Source organism: Cydia pomonella, unplaced genomic scaffold, assembly GCF_033807575.1.
Source record: "Cydia pomonella isolate Wapato2018A unplaced genomic scaffold, ilCydPomo1 PGA_scaffold_59, whole genome shotgun sequence".
Lineage (NCBI taxonomy): Eukaryota > Metazoa > Arthropoda > Insecta > Lepidoptera > Tortricidae > Cydia > Cydia pomonella.
In genome coordinates this window covers 149,679-177,403 of record NW_026907892.1, presented here as the reverse complement: position 1 = coordinate 177,403, position 27,725 = coordinate 149,679, and the positions used below count along the sequence as shown (strand labels likewise).

The 27,725-nt window shown below is 37.6% G+C and overlaps 1 protein-coding gene and 1 long non-coding RNA gene across 2 annotated transcripts; both read left to right on the top strand.

The window, feature by feature from the left end:
• Nucleotides 1-8,857: 8,857 nt before the first annotated feature.
• On the top strand, nt 8,858-10,594 carry LOC133534134 (protein distal antenna-like). The gene has a single exon (XM_061873221.1). It carries the CDS (start codon nt 8,873-8,875, stop codon nt 10,271-10,273), a length of 1,401 nt encoding a protein of 466 aa, XP_061729205.1. The 5' UTR covers nt 8,858-8,872; the 3' UTR covers nt 10,274-10,594.
• Nucleotides 10,595-17,570: 6,976 nt separating this feature from the next.
• Nucleotides 17,571-22,277, top strand: LOC133534133 (uncharacterized). Its single transcript, XR_009801982.1, has 3 exons — nt 17,571-18,256; nt 21,308-21,425; nt 22,057-22,277. It is a non-coding gene; the product is annotated as an uncharacterized LOC133534133 (long non-coding RNA).
• The last annotated feature ends 5,448 nt before the right edge of the window (nt 22,278-27,725 follow it).

Here is a 27,725-nt window from a genome sequence, read left to right as displayed (position 1 = left end):
AGTGTCGAGTAGTTCGTGCGCATAATCGTTTTCGAACAAGTGTTGAAATCGTTCCATATATCTCTGTTTGAATGCGCTGTTCTTTGACATCTTCTGTTCGACACTTTTTAAGCGTGACATCGCAAGGGGGAGTGAATCGGGCATAACACAGTTCACGTCCTTCCAGGGCAAGCCGACGTGCCACTTGCCTTCAACGAGAGTAGAAGTTTGCTCCAGCAGTTCACGAGCTCGTTCATCTTCGCTATTCAGCCGCGGTTTTGTAGAAATTCCCATAGAATCCACAGCAAAGTTACGTCGAACCTTCTCGTGTAAGTCATTAAGCAACCGTTTGTTCTCGGTGACGTCACTGTCGTCGTCATAAGTAGTTAAATGCAGGGTTGTAAACAGTGCGCGGTGCGATGGAGTCGCACCAGAGGGAACCCTGCCGTGTACACAGTAGCCCAGCGGAGTACGAGTCACATATGGTTCGTCGTATGTACTCCCACCTATGACTTCTAAAGGTAATATCAAATGATAATTATCTTGTCCGATTAATATTTCCGGTTTTTTATACTGTCCGTTACTCAAATATTTTTTATACTTTTGCACATGCGCGAAGTTTTCACAATTCACTAAGTTTATATTTTGTTTAGGTAAATTAAGTTCATTTACACTGCGCGCGCTCAACGTAAACAGTTTTTTGTCACAATTAGACACCGTGATGTTATCTATCTGCTCCGTTTCGCACACTAACTCAGAATTGCGCCATGCACCACGCACACGCATACACTTGCGTCGTCCCTGCAGTCCGGCCCGGGCGGCCAGACCCGCTGTTATCATCGACACACTAGCACCGTCATCAAGGACCGCGGTCGTGTTTATAATTGTTCCATTAGGTCCGTGTACATTTATTGGCACGACTTTTATTAACACAACACTATCGGAGGTACAGTCAATATGAGTAACGACTTGAGTTTCCGTATTTTCAGTCTCGGGCGGTTCTTCTACTACGGGGTTGCTGTTTGATGTATTACGATTATGCGGAACGAAATGCAGTAAGCGGTGATGTGCCCCGCCGCAGTTATCAATGTCACACACCGGCGCCGGGCACAGCTGTTTATCATGATGACGTAATAGGCACTTGTAACAAAGTCCAGACCGTTTTACATAGCTCCAGCGATCTTTTCTTAACGATTTTTTAAATTTCTTACAGTCTGTGAGATTGTGATTAGATCCGTGACAATAACGACACTTACTATAACTTTGTTCACTTTGTAGTAGAATAGTCTTAGCGTTCATAGTATTGTCCGTGTATTTACGCTTAAAATTGTCTTTTGGAGCATTAATTAACGTAACACTGCACTTTGATATTTTGATAGCTTCTTCGTTGAGGAAATCCGATAGTTGATCGAGTCTAGTCGTGGTACTTGCCGTGTTGTGTGAATACCGGTAGTCCGCCCATTTAGACAAAAGAATAGTAGGCAGTTTAGATAACACAACTGTGATTAGACTCGAGTCTTCGAGGTGGTTTTCACGGTTAAGTGCGAGTACAGCGGCAACGTAATTTTTAATTTTATTTGAAAACATAACAATGTCTTTATGGTATTCTGGAGCCACTGAATTTATTTTTTTTATTTCTTGTTTTATACGCGACAAAATATTGTCTGGGTTGCCGAACTGCAGTTCCAGCGTAGACATTAATATTTCGGGAGAAGTAGCCGTGATGAGTAACGCCTGGACCGCGTCTTTAGCTGCGCCACGGAGACATTTTCGCAATCGCCACAAGTTCTCGGAATCACTAAATTGACACAATCGAGTTGATTCTTCGTATGCCATCTTGAACTGTAGCCATTCCATTGCGTCACCAGTGAATAGTGGTAGGTCCTTGGGTGTACTGATACGGCTTAAAAGCTTGGAGTTCTGTTTTTCAGTGATGCTAGTTGTGAGGAAATCTTTAAGTACGTTAGCGAGCTGGTGAATTGGACCGTCGGTGCTAGCGTCGTTCTGTAACGCTGGCGGGCACGGCAAGCCTGGCCCCTCGGGACCCTCGTTCCGCTCAGTGACTGGCCGTGACTCCAATTCTTGCTGACTTCGCTCCACCCATTTAGCAACCTCACTCTGTTTGGAAACTAAACTGTCGGTCTCCGATGAATGTGGACTGTAATCTTTATTTAACTCCGCTATCTCGGCTTCCAAACGCTTGTCAATTAACTCCATTGTAATTCGCGCTTTCTCTTCCGCCGCTTCTAGCTCCAGTTTTTTTCTGCGCGCTTCTAAAGAAGATACAGAAGATTTCTTCGTTTTCGACACACTAACGGCGCGCTCAGATTTGCGAGTTTTTTTTGTCTTGACGGTACTCGCTATCACTGATGTCGTATCCAATATCTGCTTGTGTGATGTTGAAGGTTCATTTTTTTCTTCTTTAGTTTCAGTATCCTGCGGCACATCGGTACTGGTCGCTTCTTTGTTTGCTTCTTCGTTGGCGGTACCTTCCTGTTGCAATTGTTCCCGCTTAGCAACACTGCGTGTTTTAACGTTTGACTAGTAGTGAAAAGTCCGAAAAATGCACAAAAACTATATTTTTCGAAAATAAAAACGGAAAGTAGGTACACATATAAAAAAAATGAGCGCAAGAGACGTGCGGCTGGCGCGGAATCGAATTCGGAACCAAATCGGGTTTGTTCGGACATGCAATAGATGCACCCCTGCTCCCCGCACCTCTCTCAGCTCTTACACATTCATTGATGCTGTTAATGAGACAGTATTTTGCATCGCGAACAAATGTTAAACTCGATCTGACAGGCATTCGATTCACCATTACTCTACCCATGCTGTGTAAACAGCGTTGAGTTCTTCCATAAGTTATATATTTGTAAAGATTATATGATGATATAAACAACTACTTTGGCGTCCTTTGTAGCTGTTTATATTATCCCTTCAAGTTAAGTGTAAAATAACAGCTGGATCTAACCCCAGTGACATACCTCATATCAGAGCCAAACTTGGTTTTAGCTACTTTATAATTAAGCACAAATTCTATATTCCACGACCTGACTTAGCGACGCTCGTCAATTCATCGTATTCGTCGTTGATTCTTTGATTTCGTTTTCAATTCATTAAAAAACCGAATAAGGGAAATCTTCGAGGTCATCGTATAATTCCTCAATATGTGATATACTCGTATCATTATTGCACTAAATTTCAAGGAATTTTTTGCCTTTTAATGGACGCTTAAAAAAAACACAAACCTAACATTACAAAACGAAAAGTGTTATAAAACTATCAAACATATGACTATCTCTTCTGAATTGATTTTCTGCGCAGAAGCCGGATAGACAAAATCTTGCAAATAGTTATGACCATCCATTTACGGGCTACAGCCGAACCCACAAATTCGTGCACTTTTTTTTTACGAGCATGTAGTTTCCCCTTAATAACTTATTGTTACTCCAATTTGTGCTAAATAAACACACATAACTCTTTTACAGTAGTAATTAAGTATTAAATAACAAGTTTGATACCAAAATTATACAAAATTAAGAACTTACGTGTGCCACTACTCCCATCAAAAAATGCCACCATCTTCAAAGCAGTCTCGCGACAGACTGATCCTACTGACCTGCGGTATTTAGTACTGAAACGTGTCACTAATGTCTGCAGATTCGATCGGAATAGGTCTGAGCTCGAAAAGACAATTTACTTGCGGGCAGGATTTTTTAAAAGTAATTTGCAGGATTATATCTAACCGGTCGTAAAGGGTTAGGTGCATATAAAATAATTGTAAAATTTTACTTGAAAAATAATTACTTTCGTATGAAAGTAATTATTTTTAATGTGTATACAGTATATCCAAACATTTTTATCGATAACGCTCAAAGATCAATTATATGCACGAGCACCACTCTACTTCGCGGCGTCAATGAAGGGAGCGGTTGGCGGTCGTACCAAGAAACAATAATGTCCCTGTGAATATCGTTAGCGGTTTAATGCATTGCGCCGTTGCTAAGGACACTACAAATAGTTTTCCATGCCAAAGCGTCAATGTAGAATGCATAGACAAATTGCCACGCGTTTGTATGACAACATGGTCTGACTCAGAAAAATCATGTCATTGGATTTATTTGTTAAAATGTGTGGTTTTATTGACTAATACGTGAAAAAAAATGTACTATGTAACTCCATGATCCTTATAGTTTTTGGATGCACTCCTATTTCGACACAAAATAACGCTATAATTCGGCATTTCAATAAAATTGACGCGCACATTGTTCAATGACAGCTAATTTGCTACTATCTTACGGCGGGCCGGTATGGCCACGATGTGGCCATGTCGCGGCGACACGCGCCACGCCTCCGTCGGCCATCTAGTACTTTCTATGATCTGAGGGTTACAACCAATTCGGCCGACCGATCAAATACCGGAATGTACAGTCGCCATTAGATATATCGGAGCGGCCGAGGTCCTCAAAAATATCTGAACAGCACTTTAACGCCTTGACGGATAAAGACGTGTTCCTGTTAACGTATGTCGTACCTTCACCGGCGATAGAAAATATTTTTCCTCCGTCTCATAAGCCGATTTGACTTTCAAAGAAAAATGTTTTCTGCGAATTTTCTCTGCTATTCCTGGAAATTGAATAAATAAGGCAAGGACTTAATGTTGAATTTGATTGCATAGTAAGCCTGGGAGGCGTATTCTGATTGTAATAACATGTTAGGAATTTTATCTGGATTTGTTATAGGTGTGATCTGTAACTGTCAAAGCTGACTTTTTTGATTAAAGAAATGACTTTTAACACGAACAAATCCAGATCAAATTTATAACCGGTTATAAAAATCAGAATTCGCCTCTGAGTTGTACTTTAATGATTTAAATAAAGATATATCTGAATTTGCTATTTAGCATGTATATATAAAATATCAATAATATTTATTTTATTTTATTTAATCCTTATGGCATATAAGAAAGCACACTGTACAAAAGGGGAACTTAATGCCAGAAGGCATTCTCTACCAGTCAACCTTTAGGCAAAGCCGATAAGATGTAAGCGGTGCAAAAATAAAAAAAAATAATGTCTAGATTCGGTGTTTTTTTTTTTTACTTTTTATCCATCAGCGCTTCTTAGTCGCTAGTACAGTCAGCATCAAAAGTAGCGGATCAAATAACGCTTCATAAGTATCTACCATTCTGTAACAGCTTAATTAAAAGTGATGTCTTTAATATAGAACAACAAAGACTGTAAAAGATATACTTTGGAACGCGAATTCTAGAAATTTATCTATATTTGGAAAAATTATACCGAATATCAGATACTTTTGGCGCGTTGCTTCATCCGCTACTTTTGATGCTGACTGTACTATAAAAGTATGTATATAGCCTAAATTTAAGAGTCTAATTTCCCGTATTTAAACCTTTACAAATTTATCACATATCACCCTAACCTTTTCCCAATTAATCACGTCGCCGCTAATCCGACAGCCAACGGGGACGTATCGCGCGCGATAAATCTTATCGACGGTCAAAAAATAATTTTACAGTCAAATAAATTAGTAGGAAGTGCTAGGGATGCTGGGATCGAAGGCCGTGTTGCGAATGCAACTTATTATTATATAAAAATATGCCCAATGCAGTAGCTAAACGCAGCTGTCGGGCTCGGCTAGTATTCGGAGGCTTTTAAAAAGCACCAATAGGAGCGCTCCACATATTTTGTGTCGCTGCCAATTAGAGGCACCTAAATTTAAACCACCTTTTGTACTGATCAAATATTGCAAATCACTCTTTCATCATCCTCCATACTATCAACACCCACTGTCTACATTTAACCGTTTTGGCAAGAACTCTTGTAAACCAGTACCTTTATAAATAGAAGTTTTATTTGAGTCGTCGAGACCCTGACCTGCACGGCGGCTACAGCCGGATGAGCCATAATGTTGATCATTTACCATTTAATATATTTTGATTTATATAATTTTGTCTATCTATATACCTAATAAGACATTGCATGATTAGTTTTAGCAATGACCTGTATTTTTTGTAACGTTCTGTTGTTACTTGGCCAAATAAAGAAACATGAACTTGAAACTATCAAGAGCGTTTGCAATAACTTTTGATAGACATTGTCTGGGTATTCATAAAGATATTACACACTTGCAACCCTCTAGTGTCATACCTATATGATCATAGCAGCAAATAAGTACGGAATTAATGCGATAAGGCATTTCTTCCAGTCAACCATAGGGCAATACAGAACTTTTCTAGTGTGGGTGCAGTGTGAAAAATATTTCAGAATAGATTAGCAACTAATTTTTGGACATTGACAGCATTTTTTACAACATAATTTGTGACACTGACGACATTAAAATACCAATATAATTACATTACGTAAATAATGATCCGAATGCAACTAATTTTCTAAGAGTGTAAGAGCATACGTATAGATCATTTTAAACACTTCATGCGCTTAGTTACTTCCTCTGACTGTAAAGCAATCAATTACGAAAGTTACAAGCGTTCAAATCCAATCTATAATTAAACATGCGATACCAAACCTCATTAACCCCACCATTGTTTCGTTCAAACGAACAATGGTACAAGAGTTTCCATTCACTTGTTCATTCGTTCACTGGTTCTCCATTCGGTCCCTAATTGAAAAAGTTCGAAACTAACCTGTCTTAATAGGGTTAGGCTGTTTGATTGCGTTTCTATGTTTATTGAACTGTTGTTAACTATGGTTTTTAGGGTTCTGTGATCAACTAGAAATCCTTATAGTTTCGCCATGTCCGTCTGTCTGTCCGAGGCTTTGCTCCGTGATCGTTAATAATAGAAAGCTGAGATTTAGCATGAATATATAAGTCAATTATGCCGATAAAATCTAGAATAAAAACCTCCCCTACACGAAAAGTGGAGGTGATATTTTTTTCGCTTTAACCCTATGGGGTGTCGTCGGATAGGGTTTTTAATGACATAGGAATTTCCTGATGGTAAGCAATTACCGTCGCCCATGGACACCTGCAACACCAAAGGGGTTGCAAGTGCGTTGCCTGCTTTTAGGGTGGGAATATGCTCTTATCTTGAAGGTCTGAAGGCCGTTTGGGTCCAGAATTACCGCAGACTATTCTAAAGAGGTCGATTGAAGCACGAAGACCGAAATATTATAAAATATTAAAATATAAGCAAATCTAACCGGTGTTCGTCAGTCATGTACGATTATTAAACTTGATCTCCTACAATTAGGCCATAAATATACCCAACCTCATTAATTTGCGTAAATCCATTGAAATTAGACGGAAAAGTGTATAAACGTAAAAGGTGTGTGTTGTTGATATTTCATCATACAAATTTCAGCCATTTATCATTCGTAAAATATCCTCATTATATTAACTAAAAACGAGGCTCTGTGACAACGATAAGTAGGGCTTTGGATAAACTGATGTTAAGGGGTCAATCAACTCTTCTTATCCCGAGATAATAGCAATACTTACCTACAAACAATTTATTTAAAAAATGTATACCTTGTACCATTGATATTATGTTATCAATGACTGACCATTCGCAAACCTTGTTAAATTAAGGGGAAACGAAGTTTCTATGAATTCCTATTTTTAGCTACAATAAACATTTACCTATTAACAGAGGATGAGAGGACGTTTTTTTAAGGTACTGTAAGTGTACCTTCCTCCGATCTTATGTTTGCGCTTTCTTAATTTAGTTTTTCTTAAGTTAATCCTCTAGACACCAACGTATCTTCAAAATTCCCATAGCCATGATTGCATTTTTCATTAAACAGTCATTTCTTAAATTAAAAATCCACTTGAATTTATACTTTGTAAGTACACAAAGGAAAAAATCAGGTCAAGTGCAAAATATTTAAAAAGGAATGAAAAACGTTTGCGTGTGACTATAAAGGGCCGCTCACACGGCAGGAAAAATTTAAATCGGAGCCGCGCCGTGTCGTGGGAATGAAAATTAACGTACCGTTTTGATGCAATTGAATAATACAAGCGGAAAGTCATATGAAGTCGAGTGAACCTTAGCGATAGAAGCGCCTGACCTCAGCAAGCAATTTTAATGACATTCAAGTATTTAAAACCAAAAATAACTCCACAAATTCCTGACAAACTATATCGTATGTAAAGTGTTTTAAGGCATATGTTGCTAAATATGTTAGCGATGATTTTCTACCAGTCTACCACGTCCCCATCGCTTAAGGCACATAAAGTTTATATGTGTGCATGTATGTGGGTCTGGGGGATGGTTGGGCCCCTCCAATTGGTCTGGCTACTTACAAAATGGTTTGTAATAGTTCCCTGAATATCATATGCAAAAAGAGTGAGAATATAAGTAAAGTTACAATATTTTTGACAGCTTTAAAGCGTTTGGTAAAAGTTACAGCAGACGGAAGTTACACTAAAAGTCGACACTTACCACACAATAAATCATTTATGCAAATTAACATATTACTGCATTTGCTATATAAATCAGCCTCTTGCTCTGTTTCTATGCATTTTGTTTCCCACGGATATTTTTTAATGTTTTTTTACAAGACTTGCATTTAATGTTTTCCATTTTCCACTACAAAATGCAAAAAACAAATGCAGATAATATTATGTGTCAGATGTTATCAAAGCTGACACGTCATCGTTGATGTACTTCTATCTGTACATATAATGCCAGTGACTACTTATTGAAGAATCGTTTTTTTTTGACATGAAGCACGAACATTTGTCCAAATATTTTTATATGTGTATGTAGTGGGAATTAGTGGCTACTCATGCATATTTTTTTTGGAGGTGTACCTCCGCGAAAAGTAAAAAAAAAATTGTGTAAACTTCACCCACAGGCTGCACATGTAAAAAGTCTGACAGTAAGCTCTAAAGAGCGTCAATTTAACTGATGTATTACACCGTGCGAACGCCCGAGTCCACGCTACGCGGGTGGTGCAAGAACGAGGACAAGCTGCGCTACATGACATCGCGATTGTCCTCGCCTGACACCGACAAGAGCAGCGACACTGAGCCGCTGGAAAAACGTGCGCGCACCGAGTCGCCCGCCGCGACTTCGCCTGCGCCGCTGCCTCACGCCGGCCTCGACCTCTCGGCTCCGGCACCGGCACCGGCACCCGCGCACGCCCCGCACCCCTCACCGCCCATTGATGCTCCTGTCGAGCTGACTACCCGCCGCGCAGATCCCGCCCCCGCTCCTCCATCGCCCCGCGACCGCAGGCCCGACCCCGGTGCTAGCGTCTCCATGAGTGCCATCAGCCCGCTATCCGGCCTCGCGCACCTGCCTGGTCTTGCACATTCACATCTCGGTCTCAGCTTCAATGAGATCGCCACCAATTTGACGCTTCTGGCGCAGCTGAACCCGGGCATATCGGCGCTGTCCGCGCAACCCGCAAGTCGCGCATTACGCTCTGTGCGCTCGCCCAAACCCGCGCACAACGGAGTCCTCAACCTGAACGAACCGAGCAAGCACCGTAGCAAGACCCACCACTACTCTCACTCAGACCCGTATTCGCGACACAGCTCCAAATCAAGTCACCACGTCTCTTCCACCACCGCTAACCAGCCGGTCGATGACTCCCTATGGTATTGGCTCAAGACCCAGCAGGCCATGCTCGACCTCACATCGCAGACCACGGCGGCCCACCCTCTAACCCTCGGCAAGAGCGAACCGAGCCTTCCACCAAAACCCGTTGCGCCAACGGTCCCTATCAGTTCACACCTTGACTATAATAGGAACTCTTGGCTGTGGCAGTATTACAAACAGTTCGGCGGGGCGATGCCTCTGCCGGAAGACAAGCTCAAGTCGGCCTCACAGGTACCAAAAGATAAGACATCAGAGAATATCCTATACTCGCACCTAACGAAAGGGAAAACCGAGGAGGAGCGAGCTAGCACGAGGAGCCCAGTGCAGCCCCCGCAGAATGGTGAAGTGCGAGAACCGAGCGGCGAATCGGTGCGCGTGGCTGAGCCAGCCGCAAGCCCCGGCACAGGTGCTGAGAACAAGGAGCCCGTCGAAAACAAGAGCCAGGCCAATGCACGCACCGTGCTCGACAGTTTACTGTTCAACAATGGCACGGCGGACGCGCGAGCCGCGGCTGCGTTGCCCGGAGAGTGGGAGGCGGGCGCGGCCGAGGTGCTGGAGCACGGCGACAAGTTCCTGGCGTGGCTGGAGGCGAGTGCCGACCCGAGCGTGACCCGCATGCACGTGCACCAACTACGTGCGCTGCTGCATAATTTGCGAGCGCGCCGCACACCCGCCGCTGCGCTCGATCCAGCGCGTCGCAAATAAGCGGGCTACAGCCGCGGCCCCCTCGCTACAGGGAATATCTTCAATTATGTGTACATATGTAGTCTATGTCGCCAGTAAGCGTTCACTTGTGATATGTGTAGCCAAATTTGCGTAATTTCTTTGTTCTAAAAGAAAAGCTATGCATTATTTCCCTTTAGTCATAAGAGTAGTTAAGATCCGACACTGTTTGCGGAGTTCGTCGAGCCACCTCGTTGAACGTCTTTAATAATTACAGTTTTCCAGTTTAACAAATATAATAAGTGTAGTGTCAGTTAAGTGGATCTGCTATTAACTATCTCAGAACTATTTTTTACTATGTATAATCTTACTTTTCTTGGCCGGTCCTGCTTTGGGAATGTACAGTGAGCTGCGAAATTGCATGGAGAAATTATGAATTAATTCATTGATAAAGTCGCCATGTACTTTTACGACTGATGGTACATTTCCAGTCCTTATTGTTCACTTGGTTGTTTGAGACTTGGTAGCCTAGAGGCGCAATTCGGGCAGATGTAACCCTGTTTAACCTTGTTGAAAACAAAAACACTAAATTGAAGATAAAATGTTGAATCTCTGTTAAATTATATCGCTACTTAAACACTTGTCAAGAAGTTAAAGTATAAATACCTGGATAAGTATAATTTATGAAAATTTTGGTTGTAGCTTTATTGTTCTAAGTACCTGAACCCCTAGTGTAAATTTATTCGATTTCGTAACGTGACGTACGCGTTTGCGTTGTCTCATTTAGTATGGGATTTAGAAACAGCGCGCCAAGCGGGACGTTTTGGAAACTCAAAATCCCATACAAAATGAGACTTTACGCAAACGCGTACGTCACGTTTTGCTATCGAATAAATTTACACTAGGGTCACTGTTCTTTTGTTTTTTTCACGAAATATAATAAAACGTACTTAACTACGGTATTGCAATCTCAAAGAGCCAAAGCCAAGAGCCAAAAGCTTAAGCTTGGGTACGATAACAGTTTTAAGGTTATAAATTGTATTAAAATGGCAGCTGTCACCGCGGTATGAAAAATACTATGAAATGTAATAATACTCTCCACGGCCGATTCGGCCACGGCGACTGCTATCAACTCCGTTGCTGTCTCTGGTGTGCTCGCAAATGGCTGACGTAGCCGACCTTGTTACCGAAAGTTCGCGAACATTGCGGGCATGTGAGCACACCATTTGTGTAATTATAACGTATTGCCGCAGGTGGTCTGGCTTTTACGTAGTCGCGCTTGGCTTCCAGCTCTAAGCGCCGTCATGATTCAAATTCAACCACTCTGACATTTAATTCCGTTCTTTTCCGCCATTCCGTTCATATGGCTGCCTGCTGCTCCCATCGCGAGGGCTCTATACGACACTTTTTCATGTGCCGCTTAAGCACATCTGAGGAATTGGCCACCCTGTTTCCGCTTGCCCTCCTCAAGCTCAGAATAAAGATGCGCTTAGCCAGTCGCTGGTCGTTCATCCGCGAAACGCCACTGCACCACCGAAGCTGACGTCGCATGAGGTATAAAATGCCTATAAAATGTAGAAACTGACTGATGTAAGTAAAGCCGCGAGATTAGCTTACATAATGTTATTATATCTCACGACAGTTTAAATTCGAAAATATAGAAACTTACAAAAAGTTACAATCTGCCAGCAAGAAAAATGTAGGCTTCAACTGGTTTTTGTGTAATTTATCGACAATCCATACAATTATTCCAACATTACAGTTCAAATAACATAAACCTTTTATACCAACATAACCAACGAATAAAGAATAAGTCTAAATTTACGACATATCAAAAACACTACCGTCAAAAAGACCGTTAAATAAAAGTGTACTGAATATTCATGCTCTCTTTCCCGCAAACGACGTTGTAAAGCGTTAGATTTTATCGTGGCTAAAAAAGTATGTCTGCCATAACATCTTCGCTTCGTGTATAGTTCAGATTCTACCTCCCAAAACCTTTTCAGGAGATTATTATCTTCTTCAATTTGTCTTGTAACATGTAGACTTGTAATGTGCTGTGAAACAGTAAATGATGCATTAGTATCCTTATTACCCCCTGACAAAATCCAGCCCAGGTGTGTTTTTTGAGCAAGAAAATTTCCTGGTCCTTTGATTAAACCTGCTTCTAGGATTTCGCTGTAAACTCTCGCACCAAGAAGAATGTCAATCCTCCCTGGTGAGCCAAAGGTGGGATCAGCTAAATCTAATTCGTCAACTTGTGGCCAATTAAGACTTCTTATTTCCCTAGATGGTAGCTGACGGGTTATAGATTTCAATACATAAGCATCTACATTTATACAATAGGAAATATCATACCTTGATTGTATGCGTAATGTTACCCTATGTTTGATAGTCGTCTCACACTCCTCAACACCAGAGATCACTCCGCTGATTTTAGTTTTCTTCAAACCCAGCAACTCGACCGCCCTTGCAGTCGCGAAGGACTCCTCTGAACCCTGGTCCACGAGAGCCCGAAGCACGTGTGACTGCCCCGACTCCGCTGTAACATGCACCAGTGCTGTCGTCAACAAGGTGCCTCGACCAGGTTGTAGAACCCGTGATGCGCTCGACGTGTGCGCAACGACGACGGTTTGTATCTTTTCTTTATTGTTGTTATTTGTTTCTCCAGACGTATGCGATTCTCCACTTGCTTGTTTCTCTCGATGTAATAACGAGTGATGCTTTCTTTTACAAATCTGGCAAGTTGTCTTTTGTTTACATTTAAATACATTGTGGTTCGGTATTAGGCAATTAAAACAGAGATTATTTTTCTGCACGAAACTGTATCTGTCTTCTACTGATTGCTTGGAAAACTGTTTACATTGATAAATATAATGATCTTCATTGCAGAATGTACACTTCACTTCGCTCGTTGCAGTAACATGAAACATCTTTGTTTTCACAGGTTTGTATACTTAACTTGCAGGTTCAACCATCTCCAGAGTACGAAATCTATTTTCCAGGAACGATTTTAATTTTTCAAAACTAGGTAAGTCGTTCGTCTCGTCTCTGCTTATTAACTCTTCCCATTCCTTATGAGTGCTCGAGTCTAATTTTGACACTATGGAGTAGTTAATAATTGCGTCCCAATGATTCGTAGGTAAGCCTAGATGTTTCAGCGCACTCATACATTCCACCGAAGTATCCAACAGTTGCCTTAATGCTGTAGCCGATTCGTGTGTTAACGTTTTTTGTGTAAAGAATTTCTTAAAAACACAGTTTGCTATGTATCTCTTATTGGCATAACGTTTCTTCAGTACTGACCAAGCTTCTTTATAATTTTTAGCGGTTATTGAAAATTGCTCTCCCCGTTACATATCTTTCCTGTTAAGGCAATTTAGGTCCTAGATCCAACGCATATCTAGTACAATGACAAGTAACCTGCATATATAATTAGTATGCTATTCACTAGATAACATGCACTAATAATACACAATGCATAGACCTATCTATAGAGATCAGAAGACAATAGCGTATGTGTCGTAAAATCTGCCGCGAATGTACAATCCACATTATTCTCCAGGCGTCTAACATTGACTGAACAGATGCCGTCATTTAAAAAAACCCAACCGATTTGGTACATGAATTTTATTTGGTTGGTGAACACTCCTTTAACGGACACGAATCTAGTATTCATTAAAACATTTAGGACACTGAACATGAAAATATCAAGAAACCTAAATGGGCCGATTTTTATTTCGTTCTTGAATTGAGCTCATCATGCGGCGGATTAAATACGAAAACTCAAAATGTTGGGACAGAGAAAATATATTTAATTTTACGTGAAGTTACGAAAATACCATATGTTTTCTTATGTGAAGATTTTTAGGCCATACGGTGAAATTACGATTGCATTGTACAGAATAAGAGAAACACGAGGCAAAATGAAACAAACAAGCAAAAAAAAAACAAAAACAACAAAATGAAAATACGTCGAAATGTCACTAAGTCAGAATAATTTGGGTCTCCGTTACAAATAAAGTCGCGTGGTATTTGCTACCAACACGTGTTGCGGTACTATTTGTCACCTAGTTCACTTGTACATATCGACACGAATAAACTACTATCAAGTCTGCAAATATATAGATACTACTCAACAAATAATTACTTTTCGATCATGGTAGCTAGTTAAGACACTTTTTAGCGAAACCTCTTTTTCAAAGTATTTGTTGACTTTAAGCGTCTTCTGTATTTCAGTATTTACGGTAACAACCAAAAATATTACATTCCTATTACATCTATTGCAAGAGACATGTGTCATAGAAAAGCTAGGCAAACTCACTGTATCAACGGCTTGCTATCTTCAGACATCCTTGGATCCTAATGCCACTTTGAACACACACTGAACACAACCCAACGTAGGTTCTAATACTATTTAACTAGAAAATAGGGAAAAACAGTAGTATATCACTAATACAGCTTGAATTTTACTACTACTTTAGTCTAAGCGCACGATAGGAACTAATTCCAACCATTACTGGGTCGTTATCTAGAATACTTTGAGTGGTTATCACCTACCGGGCACTCCTTCGCATTGGAGATAACATTACGATGTGCAAATAGGAGCCGATTATACTGTAAACATGTTGTATTAGGGTCCCGTCTGTTTGCTTAGGCGCTTTATCGAAAACACGTTTAAATTTTTAGGGCTTAATTCAATTCTGATGATTTCTGAACAATAACCGTCTTATTTATTCAAGAACGGATGTCACTAAAATAGAAAATCGTTTTTTTTTCTGTACCTATTAAAATTCTTTCCAATTTTGTACATAATTCGTTTTGGATTAAAATAGTTAAATGACGCCAGTAAGGATATGATGGTCCTATTTGTCTACGTGTCAGCGTGATAAGAACAGATTCTGTCTCTTTCAATCGCATGAACTTATTAAGAAAAAAGTGTACCATTTACTTTTTTTTTCGAACCGAAAACCATTTTGAGTTATTTCTACCAACTTTTAAGTTATTTCTACTCAGAATCACGCAGACTATCGATTTAAAATGGCAAAAATTTGACCCAAATATTTTTGTGACGCATTTTCAGATACATATCGTATTTTATGGTTTAAGACATTTATTCTCATAAGAATATACAATATTCACTTAAAATAAGAATTCAAATTTAACTTAATGCTATACAATAACTTGGTGTGTATGTTAAAATGCGAAACGTGTTAATATCCAAAATTGGCATGAAAAACTAGAGACGTTTTTCTTTGTTTTAATCGATAGTCCTCGTTTTTTTTAGAAAAAAGTAAATGGTAAACTTTTTTTCTGAAAACACATACCTACGGTAACACCATCATGTCATGCGATTGTACTTATTTAATACTGTGAATAAACCCATCCATAATACCCCTGCAGTTGTCATTACCCCTAGTGTAAATTTATTCGATGGCGTAACGTGACGTACGCGTTTGCGTTAAGTCTCATTTTGAGTTTCCAAAACGTTTCGCTTGGCGCGCTGTTTCTAAATCCCATACTAAATGAGACTTAACGCAAACGCGTACGTTACGTTTCGCTATCGAATAAATTTACATTATCTAAAATCTTGCGTTTAAATTTGCTTTCATTTTTGATGCATAGGTATTTAAAGTTTTTATTTCTAGAGTAAATACGTAAAGATAAGGCTTAGCTTATGCGTAAAAGCAATTAAGAGGGAAGTATGCCATGAACTCGTCCAATAGAAAAATAGAAAATGTTTTTCCACTTCTAAGTATTTTCTATTCTCCATGATATCTTAGTATGTTATTAACACAATGAAAAACTAGGTTTATAAGCAGAGATCGGACAAATTTGCGTCATTGTTCGCAATAATGTGGACATGACTCCAAAATTAATCAAATATGTAATCATTTAATTAATTTCTTACTTGACTTAAATTTTAATTCCTAGTTAATAAATACAAAAGTTTGTTAAAGTATAGATTTATTAAAGAAAATAATCAGTAATTTTTTCCAAATTTTCTGCAGTCAGTCTATTTCTTTTTACATCAAAAATATACTTAAGTGCTGAAAAACTCCGCTCGCACTTCACTGATGTTAATGGGGCAAGCTTAAGTAGTTTTATAGGAATATTATTATTCCAGTATAATTCAGAGTTTATTTTCTGTTCTTTGTTTAGTTTATCCCGATTTTGAGGTTATCGCCCACAACTTAGAACAGAAAATAAACTCTGAATTATACTGGAATAATAATATTCCTATAAAACTACTTAAGTTTGCCCCATTAACATCAGTGGAGTGCGAGCGGAGTTTTTCAGCACTTAAGTATATTTTTGATGTAAAAAGAAATAGACTGACTGCAGAAAATTTGGAAAAATTACTGATTATTTTCTTTAATAAATCTATACTTTAACAAACTTTTGTATTTATTAACTAGGAATTAAAATTTAAGTCAAGTAAGAAATTAATTAAATGATTACATATTTGATTAATTTTGGAGTCATGTCCACATTATTGCGAACAATGACGCAAATTTGTCCGATCTCTGCTTATAAACCTAGTTTTTCATTGTGTTAATAACATACTAAGATATCATGGAGAATAGAAAATACTTAGAAGTGGAAAAACATTTTCTATTTTTCTATTGGACGAGTTCATGGCATACTTCCCTCTTAATTGCTTTTACGCATAAGCTAAGCCTTATCTTTACGTATTTACTCTAGAAATAAAAACTTTAAATACCTATGCATCAAAAATGAAAGCAAATTTAAACGCAAGATTTTAGATAATGTAAATTTATTCGATAGCGAAACGTAACGTACGCGTTTGCGTTAAGTCTCATTTAGTATGGGATTTAGAAACAGCGCGCCAAGCGAAACGTTTTGGAAACTCAAAATGAGACTTAACGCAAACGCGTACGTCACGTTACGCCATCGAATAAATTTACACTAGGGGTAATGACAACTGCAGGGGTATTATGGATGGGTTTATTCACAGTATTAAATAAGTACAATCGCATGACATGATGGTGTTACCGTAGGTATGTGTTTTCAGAAAAAAAGTTTACCATTTACTTTTTTCTAAAAAAAACGAGGACTATCGATTAAAACAAAGAAAAACGTCTCTAGTTTTTCATGCCAATTTTGGATATTAACACGTTTCGCATTTTAACATACACACCAAGTTATTGTATAGCATTAAGTTAAATTTGAATTCTTATTTTAAGTGAATATTGTATATTCTTATGAGAATAAATGTCTTAAACCATAAAATACGATATGTATCTGAAAATGCGTCACAAAAATATTTGGGTCAAATTTTTGCCATTTTAAATCGATAGTCTGCGTGATTCTGAGTAGAAATAACTTAAAAGTTGGTAGAAATAACTCAAAATGGTTTTCGGTTCGAAAAAAAAAGTAAATGGTACACTTTTTTCTTAATAAGTTCATGCGATTGAAAGAGACAGAATCTGTTCTTATCACGCTGACACGTAGACAAATAGGACCATCATATCCTTACTGGCGTCATTTAACTATTTTAATCCAAAACGAATTATGTACAAAATTGGAAAGAATTTTAATAGGTACAGAAAAAAAAACGATTTTCTATTTTAGTGACATCCGTTCTTGAATAAATAAGACGGTTATTGTTCAGAAATCATCAGAATTGAATTAAGCCCTAAAAATTTAAACGTGTTTTCGATAAAGCGCCTAAGCAAACAGACGGGACCCTAATACAACATGTTTACAGTATAATCGGCTCCTATTTGCACATCGTAATGTTATCTCCAATGCGAAGGAGTGCCCGGTAGGTGATAACCACTCAAAGTATTCTAGATAACGACCCAGTAATGGTTGGAATTAGTTCCTATCGTGCGCTTAGACTAAAGTAGTAGTAAAATTCAAGCTGTATTAGTGATATACTACTGTTTTTCCCTATTTTCTAGTTAAATAGTATTAGAACCTACGTTGGGTTGTGTTCAGTGTGTGTTCGAAGTGGCATTAGGATCCAAGGATGTCTGAAGATAGCAAGCCGTTGATACAGTGAGTTTGCCTAGCTTTTCTATGACACATGTCTCTTGCAATAGATGTAATAGGAATGTAATATTTTTGGTTGTTACCGTAAATACTGAAATACAGAAGACGCTTAAAGTCAACAAATACTTTGAAAAAGAGGTTTCGCTAAAAAGTGTCTTAACTAGCTACCATGATCGAAAAGTAATTATTTGTTGAGTAGTATCTATATATTTGCAGACTTGATAGTAGTTTATTCGTGTCGATATGTACAAGTGAACTAGGTGACAAATAGTACCGCAACACGTGTTGGTAGCAAATACCACGCGACTTTATTTGTAACGGAGACCCAAATTATTCTGACTTAGTGACATTTCGACGTATTTTCATTTTGTTGTTTTTGTTTTTTTTTGCTTGTTTGTTTCATTTTGCCTCGTGTTTCTCTTATTCTGTACAATGCAATCGTAATTTCACCGTATGGCCTAAAAATCTTCACATAAGAAAACATATGGTATTTTCGTAACTTCACGTAAAATTAAATATATTTTCTCTGTCCCAACATTTTGAGTTTTTTAAAAAGAAATAGACTGACTTGACTGCAGAAAATTTGGAAAAAATACTGATTATTTTCTTTAATAAATCTATACTTTAACAAACTTTTGTATTTATTGACTAGGAATTAAAATTTAAGTCAAGTAAGAAATTAATCAAATGATTACATATTTGATTAATTTTGGAGTCATGTCCACATTATTGCGAGCAATGACGCAAATTTGTCCGATCTCTGTTTATAAGTTTCATGTTTCCAATATTTGCAATTATTTTTAAAGCGAAACCTATAAAGCTGAAACATTATTGAAGCGATCGACATCAAAATCAAGGTTCTTCAAAAAAGGAGTGTACAGGTTTTTAAAGGGTCGGCAACGCGCATGTAATACCTCTGGTGTTGCAGGCGTCCACAGGCTACGGTGACTGCTTACCATCAGGCGGGCCGTATGCTTGTTTGCCACCGACGTGGTATTAAAAAAAAAAGAAATGGACATTTCATAGAAAAAGTACCGTTATTTCGTTAGGATCGCAAAGATATTCTTCCCTCTTAAAACATTTTTTGAATTATGGGAACCCCTATTGGAAAAAATTATGTATGTTAACGCTTTCTGGATTTGAACATTTTTAACTTAGTCTGTTTACATTGAGACGTTCGCAGAATAAGTCGTTTGGTTTCAAAGAATAAGTACATCATTTTCATTATAGGGCGAGTAGCGATAAACGTTGGGCAAAGATTCGTTTAATATAGGATAACAAATTTCTAATTATTTTGGTATATGATTTTATTCCTGACTGTACCTCCTGTCCTTTACATAGACATCTATACGTATCAATAAGACCTAAATATGATGTGGTTACGTTTTTTCGTCGATATTAATTGGTCATTGTGATAAAAATTTAAACATAGTATCAATAAAAAGGGGTTTTTAATCTGAATAAAATTTATATTTTTCCATTAAATTATTCCATCGATATTTTAATATTACTAAATTATTCAGACAGATTATTATTAAATCCTTCGTAAATCTGACGAGAACTAAGTACGAGTAATTCGATAATATCATATTGTTTAGTATTTTATGCTTTTGTTTTGAGCTATTTTTTTTATCCTAATAATCTGAATGTTACATTATTTTTTTTATAGACAGAACCCTAAAAAGATCGTGTACTAATTAGTTACTTATTTTTACAATACATTATTATTTAAGGTACATTTAAAAGATGAAAGATTTGTAATTAAACTAATTAATACTACACGATAATAAGCACATTATCTGATTAGATACGGCTACTACACGTTCGAGTATGGATAACATAAGGATTAGTAGATTAGTTTAGATAAATAATAACAGAGTTCAATCCCAGGCAGTGCACACGAGTTTAGTGTTTTTTTTTTAATTAAAAATAGTACATTACGATACAAGTGCGAAAAATAGGAAATTCGAAACGAGTGGCGATAAATTAAAACACGACCGAAGGGAGTGTTTTAAATCGACACAAGTTGCGAATTACCTATTCGCACATGTATCGTACAACGTTTTACAGTACATATGGCCCTTTAAATGTTCGACACAGTAACGTAATATGCTAATTTTCGCACTAGTGCTATAAAGTAGCACCATATGTACTGTAAAAAATATTAAATAACCCAGAAAAAAGCTGGATTAGGATCTTTCTGGGTTATTTCGCTTCGCTTTGATGGATTCAACAATCCTCTCCCGACGAAATATTGCATTTGGTTCCCTTGCAATACAATGTACTAGGTATTACACACACAAGTATATAGTATATATTTTCTTATAATATACTAGTCAAATCTATGTATTTGTGTTAATGTTCCTTAATGTTCTATTTACTTATTTTCCACTCCTATAGAATAAACGTATCCTTATACGTTTATCATGAAAATCTAAGTGGTATAGTGAAAAGCACATTTTCAGCATATCGGTCAAACTACTAGCAGGCCAATTTTAGTTTTAATTATTAGATATGATTCCATTATGATACTGATCTTGATCTGTCAGTGTCAAAAGTAACGTTATTGGTCGAAGAAAACTAGAATTGGCCTGTAAGGTAACAGGTAGCTTTCAATTTTATTTCTCCATAACTTATTTACTTTCCTTTTAACAAGATTTTGTTTGAGTTTGAGTCCCGTTGTCAATGTCAGTATGTAATTAAATTTTGCAAGCTAAATTATACCCCCTTCCCAGTTTTCTATTGAGCTAAGACTTCACATACTTATAAAAGTTAGGAGACAATATTAGGGTACCATCGAGCTGATCTAATGATGGAGGCCAGTGGTGGTCATAGGAACTCTGAAAAAACAACGCACCTCATCATTGTATTAGGTTAACTGTTTAAAGATAAGTACAGCCAGCGATGAAAGCCTGTATACCTATCAAGTGAAATTTTTGACAAAATATTAGTTACGAGTATGTACGTAGGAACTTTATTCGTTTCTTCTGAATGCGACAGTGTACCCATAAAAAATAAACTTTTTTAAAGTTTTCCCTCAAATCTCTCAATTTGCAGACTGATGAAGAAGGCAAACTATGTGCTGAAAGAATGAAAGAGATTGCGGAGACGGCGTACCATGACGATGCAGAAAAAAAGAAGAAGAGTGAGGACTTCACCAGAACTTGTTTATATGGTAATCTTCGTTTATTTATTTTTATTGCACAAGAAAAAAATCACTTTTTCTAATATGGGGAAATTAAAACAGTTATATGAGGATTCAGAATGCAATAAATACCATAGCCTAATAAAAAACCAAACCAAATAAAGGATTTCGAAATCCCTTTAGTGTGGTGTCATCGAAATCCCTTTAGTGTGGTAGAGTTAGACCAATATAAGTCTGCAACGAATTTGATAGCACACGCAGTGCAAGTGTTATTTAAATTACGTCATAATTTCATAGAAATTTGACGTGCAAGTGTTATTTAATACGTCATAATTTCACGCAAGTGTTACTACGTGTGCTATCAAAATCGTATCAAAGTCGTGTCTTAGTCTGACTCTATCAGCTACATAGAGTTAATTGACAGCACTTACTAGAATATTTTATTAATAATGCATCAATGTAAATAAGAAGAAAGTTAATTTATAAAATTCTAGGATTAAAACTATACCGCAATACTTGACGTTCGTTTTCATACTCATTACTAGATACCATAGATGGTAAATGTAAATCTAGGTATTTACATCCTTCCACTTCCAATATTTTCTTGATATAAGTTGATCTTAACATATTATGTATGTATAAAAAATATATATTATTGCAGTAAACGAAGAAGGAATCAGTGGGGAAAGGAAGGAATGTGAAAGGGCAGCGAAAATCTTCAAATGCGCTATCGACAATTTTGATTCGTAAGTTTTACTTTTGTAATTCGTCAGCGTGAACCTCGCCGATAAGATAAGATAAGATAAGGTTATTAAGCTCAAAAGTTTACACCTTATACATTTCCTTATAATATATTACATAGGATTCATCGTCCAAGAGCCTTTCGCTGATACTTAAAATAGGTCAAATAAAGCACAATGCGAGCGACGCCGGGCGAGACGTTAGTCTTGGGGTCGAGGATACCCTGACCAGGGCCGGAGGTACTGGGTGGTGGTTAACTGATGGTTAACCTAATGTGTCCTAATGTGTGTGTGTGTGTGGGGTCCTAAAGCACCCCAGAGGTGCAAAGGGCCTTCACAAGCTCGCGCCACGCCTTCCTATCTTCAGCTCGTCCTCTGGCCTCGCTCCAGCTCAACCCGACCGCTCGTAACTCTCTTAGGACGGACCGTTGCCAAGAGTGTACAGGACGCCCGGAGCCACGGCTTCCGTCCGGCGGTTTCCACGCGAAAGCTATGGTAGTATTATTCGTTAACCTAATAATAAAGCGTAAAGAGTTCGCACAATTACACGCCATGCTAAGTTGTATATCGTTCTGGGGTCTAGGATAAACTGATCAAGGCCTTACGGTACTGATTAGCGTACTTACGGTAGGAAGTAATAGTTGCTTTAGTCACTGCCTGTATACAGTTTCACAGTATGTGGGGATATAACGATATTTTTATACCATATGTCATTTTACATTCATATTTATTTTAGGTGTAAAAAAATAATTTTTCATGTCATTTTGTGGCTAAATATGTATTTATATTCAAGAATAATATACCTACCATCTTATGTATACCATGTTTATCGCAATAAACTTCATTCTTTCATTTCATTCATACCGACAACGTAATGATTTACGTAGCGATCGACGCCAACCGGAGGCTAGGCCTACATGACATTTGTTTAATGTTTAACATGTCATTTCATCCCGATAAGGGCCACCCCATACTCGCGTCTTTTGAGCGTCGGCGTCCTGTCATCGCTATGAAAAATGGCGTCGTTGCGCAGTTGCGTCAACGTTGCGTCGAGCAGCAGCCTTAGAGTTGACTAGACGCCGTCGCTCGGGAGACGCCAGTGAGGGGTAGCACTAAGCTTGATGGGTGGTGAAAGTAAAATAAATTTCTAGCCCACATTTTTATAACATGACTTGTAAACTGTCTGTGTCATAGAGGCGCCAAGATGCATTGCCGTAGTTAACAGACCTAATTATGTAATTGCATTTTTACAATTAGCAACAATACAATAAACCTTCGCTTAACCAACAGTGCCACCAGCCCCACTCCCGCGCAGCAGTGGCATGAACCACTCTAATTAACATAAACACCTCTCCACACTTGCATATATTCGTATATACGTATATATCCATATATTTGCACCGTGAGAGTAATTATTCACGCTGAGAGATTGTCGTCGAATAGATACCGATTTTATCTATGGAGATAAATAATATATTTCTAATGTTAGTACGGTGTATACGTAACGTACAGTAATTAAAATAAAAATCCTGCGGTCATTGGCATGGCATAATATACATTGAGAAGTTTTTTTTTTCTATGTGGTGTGTGGAGTTAGGAGGAACGTCTTAACTTAAACTAGGCACTCAGACAGCCAAAGTTTTTGTCTTATTTCAACCAAAACTTATATCTCTAAACATCTACATGGTTAATATAAAATTATATCTGAAAAATGAAGTGACGAAATATAATTGATGATCAAACGAACTTCTTGAAGTGAAGTTCGATCGATATTATATGAGTCACTTCATTTGAAGATGTAATATAAGGTAATACAATAGATAGACAATAGATATAGCCAACTGGCTCAACTTGAAAACTAGACGTATATAGTCTTTTTCTATGCCCACTAAGCGGCTCTATATTTGAGGACTATATTCTATTGCTCAGATGCCAGAAGTCGCTGAACGACTACCTGGACTCCAAGCGGCGGATATTCCCGAGGATATCACTGATTTATGTAAAATCTTTATCGGTGGCGACACCTGGGATTGGATTTTGGAATCGTCAGCATTAGGTGTGGTCGGAATTTAGAATGAAGTTTTTCAGGGGGATTTTGTTTTCTACTAGTGTACCCAGCTTATTTATCCCCCGGGGCGTGTACGTTTTTGAGTGTACTTAATACACAGGCTGCCCGTGTGCGGCTAAAAACAATCAAATTTAATAGATTTTCTGAGTAATACGTGATTTACACTGGTCCCTGCAACTGGATATCAATTAGCATACATGTATTTACTGTTGATACGCTTTTCCGCTTACGAAGTTTTTAGTGTGGTATTTTCAGAATCTTATTAAGCGGGTTTAATTGTGCTATAATTTGTTCCTCAATAAGTCAATTGTTTTTACTCTCATTGAACTCAATGTTTTATGTATAATGTGATTGATTGTATTCATGAATCATTTATTTCGAATAAGTAACTAAGATTCATATTAGATGATTAGTAACACAATAGCACATTATTATTCTCTAAGTTATTATTCTTATAACTAAGGTTTATTTAATTAAATAGTTCTTATTTACCTATTGTATTTTTATTAATTTTCTCAAACTTACAATAAAATGTTGACTTGACTTATTTTAAATTAGGTCCGGAAATACATACTACGCATCCGGTGCGATGAGTGAAACTAAAATGTAAAGGAATTTCATACAGCCTTACACACATAATAGGCCGTAAAAGCAACCTTTTTTCGTTTTTAAACGTCAAATTGTGACACAACGTCTTGGCATTCAACCATCAAATAGTAGTTTTGTAATTTGGTTTTAGCTGTGTAAACCAACGAATAAAACCAATTGATTATATTTTATAGTAAGTTTGAGAATAGCACTATAAAAATCTCGGCGAGAAAATATCTACTTGGCCTGCCACCCTTCGTTTCCCGGCCTCTATAGTAATATACTATAGCAACAGTGACAGTGCGCACATCAGCAGACTTGTACGTTGACTACGTTGTAATGTTGTAAGATCAGCAGACTTGTGCGTTGACTACGTTGTAATGTTATAAGATCAGCAGACTTGTGCGTTGACTACGTTGTAATGTTGTAAGATCAGCAGACTTGTGCGTTGACTACGTTTTAATGTTGTAGGATCAGCAGACTTGTACGTTGACTACGTTGTAATGTTGTACGATCAGCAGACTTGTGCGTTGACTACGTTGTAATGTTGTAAGATCAGCAGACTTATGCGTTGATTACGTTTTAATGTTATAAGATCAGCAGACTTGTACGTTGACTACGTTGTAATGTTGTACGATCAACAGACTTGTGCGTTGACTACGTTTTAATGTTGTAAGATCAGCAGACTTGTACGTTGACTACGTTGTAATGTTGTACGTTCAGCAGACTTGTGCGTTGACTACGTTGTAATGTTGTAAGATCAGCAGACTTGTGCGTTGACTACGTTTTAATGTTGTAAGATCAGTAGACTTGTACGTTGACTACGTTGTAATGTTGTACGATCAGCAGACTTGTGCGTTGACTACGTTGTAATGTTGTACGATCAGCAGACTTGTGCGTTGACTACGTTGTAATGTTGTAAGATCAGCATACTTGTGCGTTGACTACGTTTTAATGTTGTAAGATCAGCAGACTTGTACGTTGACTACATTGTAATGTTGTACGATCAGCAGACTTGTGCGTTGACTACGTTGTAATGTTGTTAGATCAGCAGACTTGTTCGTTGACTACGTTGTAATGTTGTAAGATCAGCAGACTTGTGCGTTGACTATGTTGTAATGTTGTAAGATCAGCAGACTTGTGCGTTGACTACGTTGTAATGTACGATTAGCAGACTTGTGCGTTGACTACGTTGTAATGTTGTACGATCAGCAGACTTGTGCGTTGACTACGTTGTAATGTTGTAAGATCAGCAGACTTGTGCGTTGAAGTGATGCACAATATTGATTTGATCGAAATTGGTAAATGATGTAATTTTTATCAATATTCGGTAAACAGAACTTGCAATTTTTACCGTATTTTCGCGGAACAATCTTTAAACTCAAACTGGTTTGCCAATAGTTATTACTAAGTACTAAGCCTAATTGTTATGGACTTATTTGTACCTAAGCTCGACGTAAATTCTTAATGCGAGGTATAAAACAAAAAACCTCATTTGCTTTATTTACGTACAAAATAAATCACATTAGGTAAAACTGTCTATCTAATATGTTTATTGATTTTGTAATAGCTTTCTGTAAGACGTATTGAATAAATCGACCTTATGTTGTGTGATGACTAGTAATAAGACGAGATGAAGATGAAAGTTACCTGTAAAACAAACTCAAAGCAAGTATAAGTAGGTATTGAGCTGTCACATGCGTGCGCTGTGAGGGACATGTCATAAAATACGCAATACGCAATTTAAAAACACGTTTTAACATTTCTGACAACATACCAAATACAATCTAAGTAATTTAGTCGGGTTTATTGTGTCCCACTAAGCAGTGGTGGGTAACAGCAATACATCTACCGTTGTTGAATATTACTACTAAGTGAGGTACTAATAACTCAATTAAGGACTTAATAACGTGAACAGAAACTCCCCAAAGATCTCTAGCTTTTTTGACATTAATCGATCGAAATGCCTTAAGTACATCTAGGTTAGTAACATGTTCAAACTTAAATTCTATTGAACATTTTGGCAATTTTTTTTCTAACATTTAAGTGGCAGTTAAGCTTGATGAATTAAGATGCTTAGTCGTGGTAACTGGTGCATTAGTAAAGAAAGTTTCAAATTCAGCAGCGACATCTGTATTAGATTCTATTAATTTCCCGTTTACCTTTAACCGGTATGTGGTATTTGTCCTTTTTTTGCGCCCAGTCTCCTCATTTATTATTAATTAATTAATAAATCAATATGGCCGCGTCTTTTTCTTACATTACACTAGTTATCTACTGATATTTGTCACATCATATCGTAGATAATTTTCATAAATTATTTTGGTGAACAACTCGACCATCTATCTTTTCTTAAAGCAACATGTTCTATATTAATATTAATAAAGATACTAAAAACTATTAAAATTATTTTAATAAGTTATAACAAAATTTGGTTTCGTCATTTTCAGACGTTAACATAACAATTATTTACATTGAAAACTTCCCGTTTCACTAACATAATACATCAAATAATACATACTATGCTCATTTTACTATTATCATAATACATCACCAGTAACGTATGAACATTCTATTTTACATTAATTAAACACCATTTGTATTGAATAAGTAAGCATAATGGATAATACTATATATTCATTAAATCATAACGCCATACACTGTATGCATAGGCCTATTAATAATTATGAAGTAATGTTAGTGTTATATGTGATATAGGATAGATTTCATTAATTGTGGTTGTTAATAGCCGGGTCCACACAGAGCGAGCATACGCGCGAGGCAATTTCCTCACCTCACGCACAAAACGGGCAGTTTAGACGTGCTTCGGTCGAGGCGGCGCGCTTGGGCGAGGAAAACGCGTGCCTCGGCCGAGGCACGTCTACACTGGCCGTTTTGTGCATGAAGAAATTGCCTCGCACGTGCGTGCTCGCT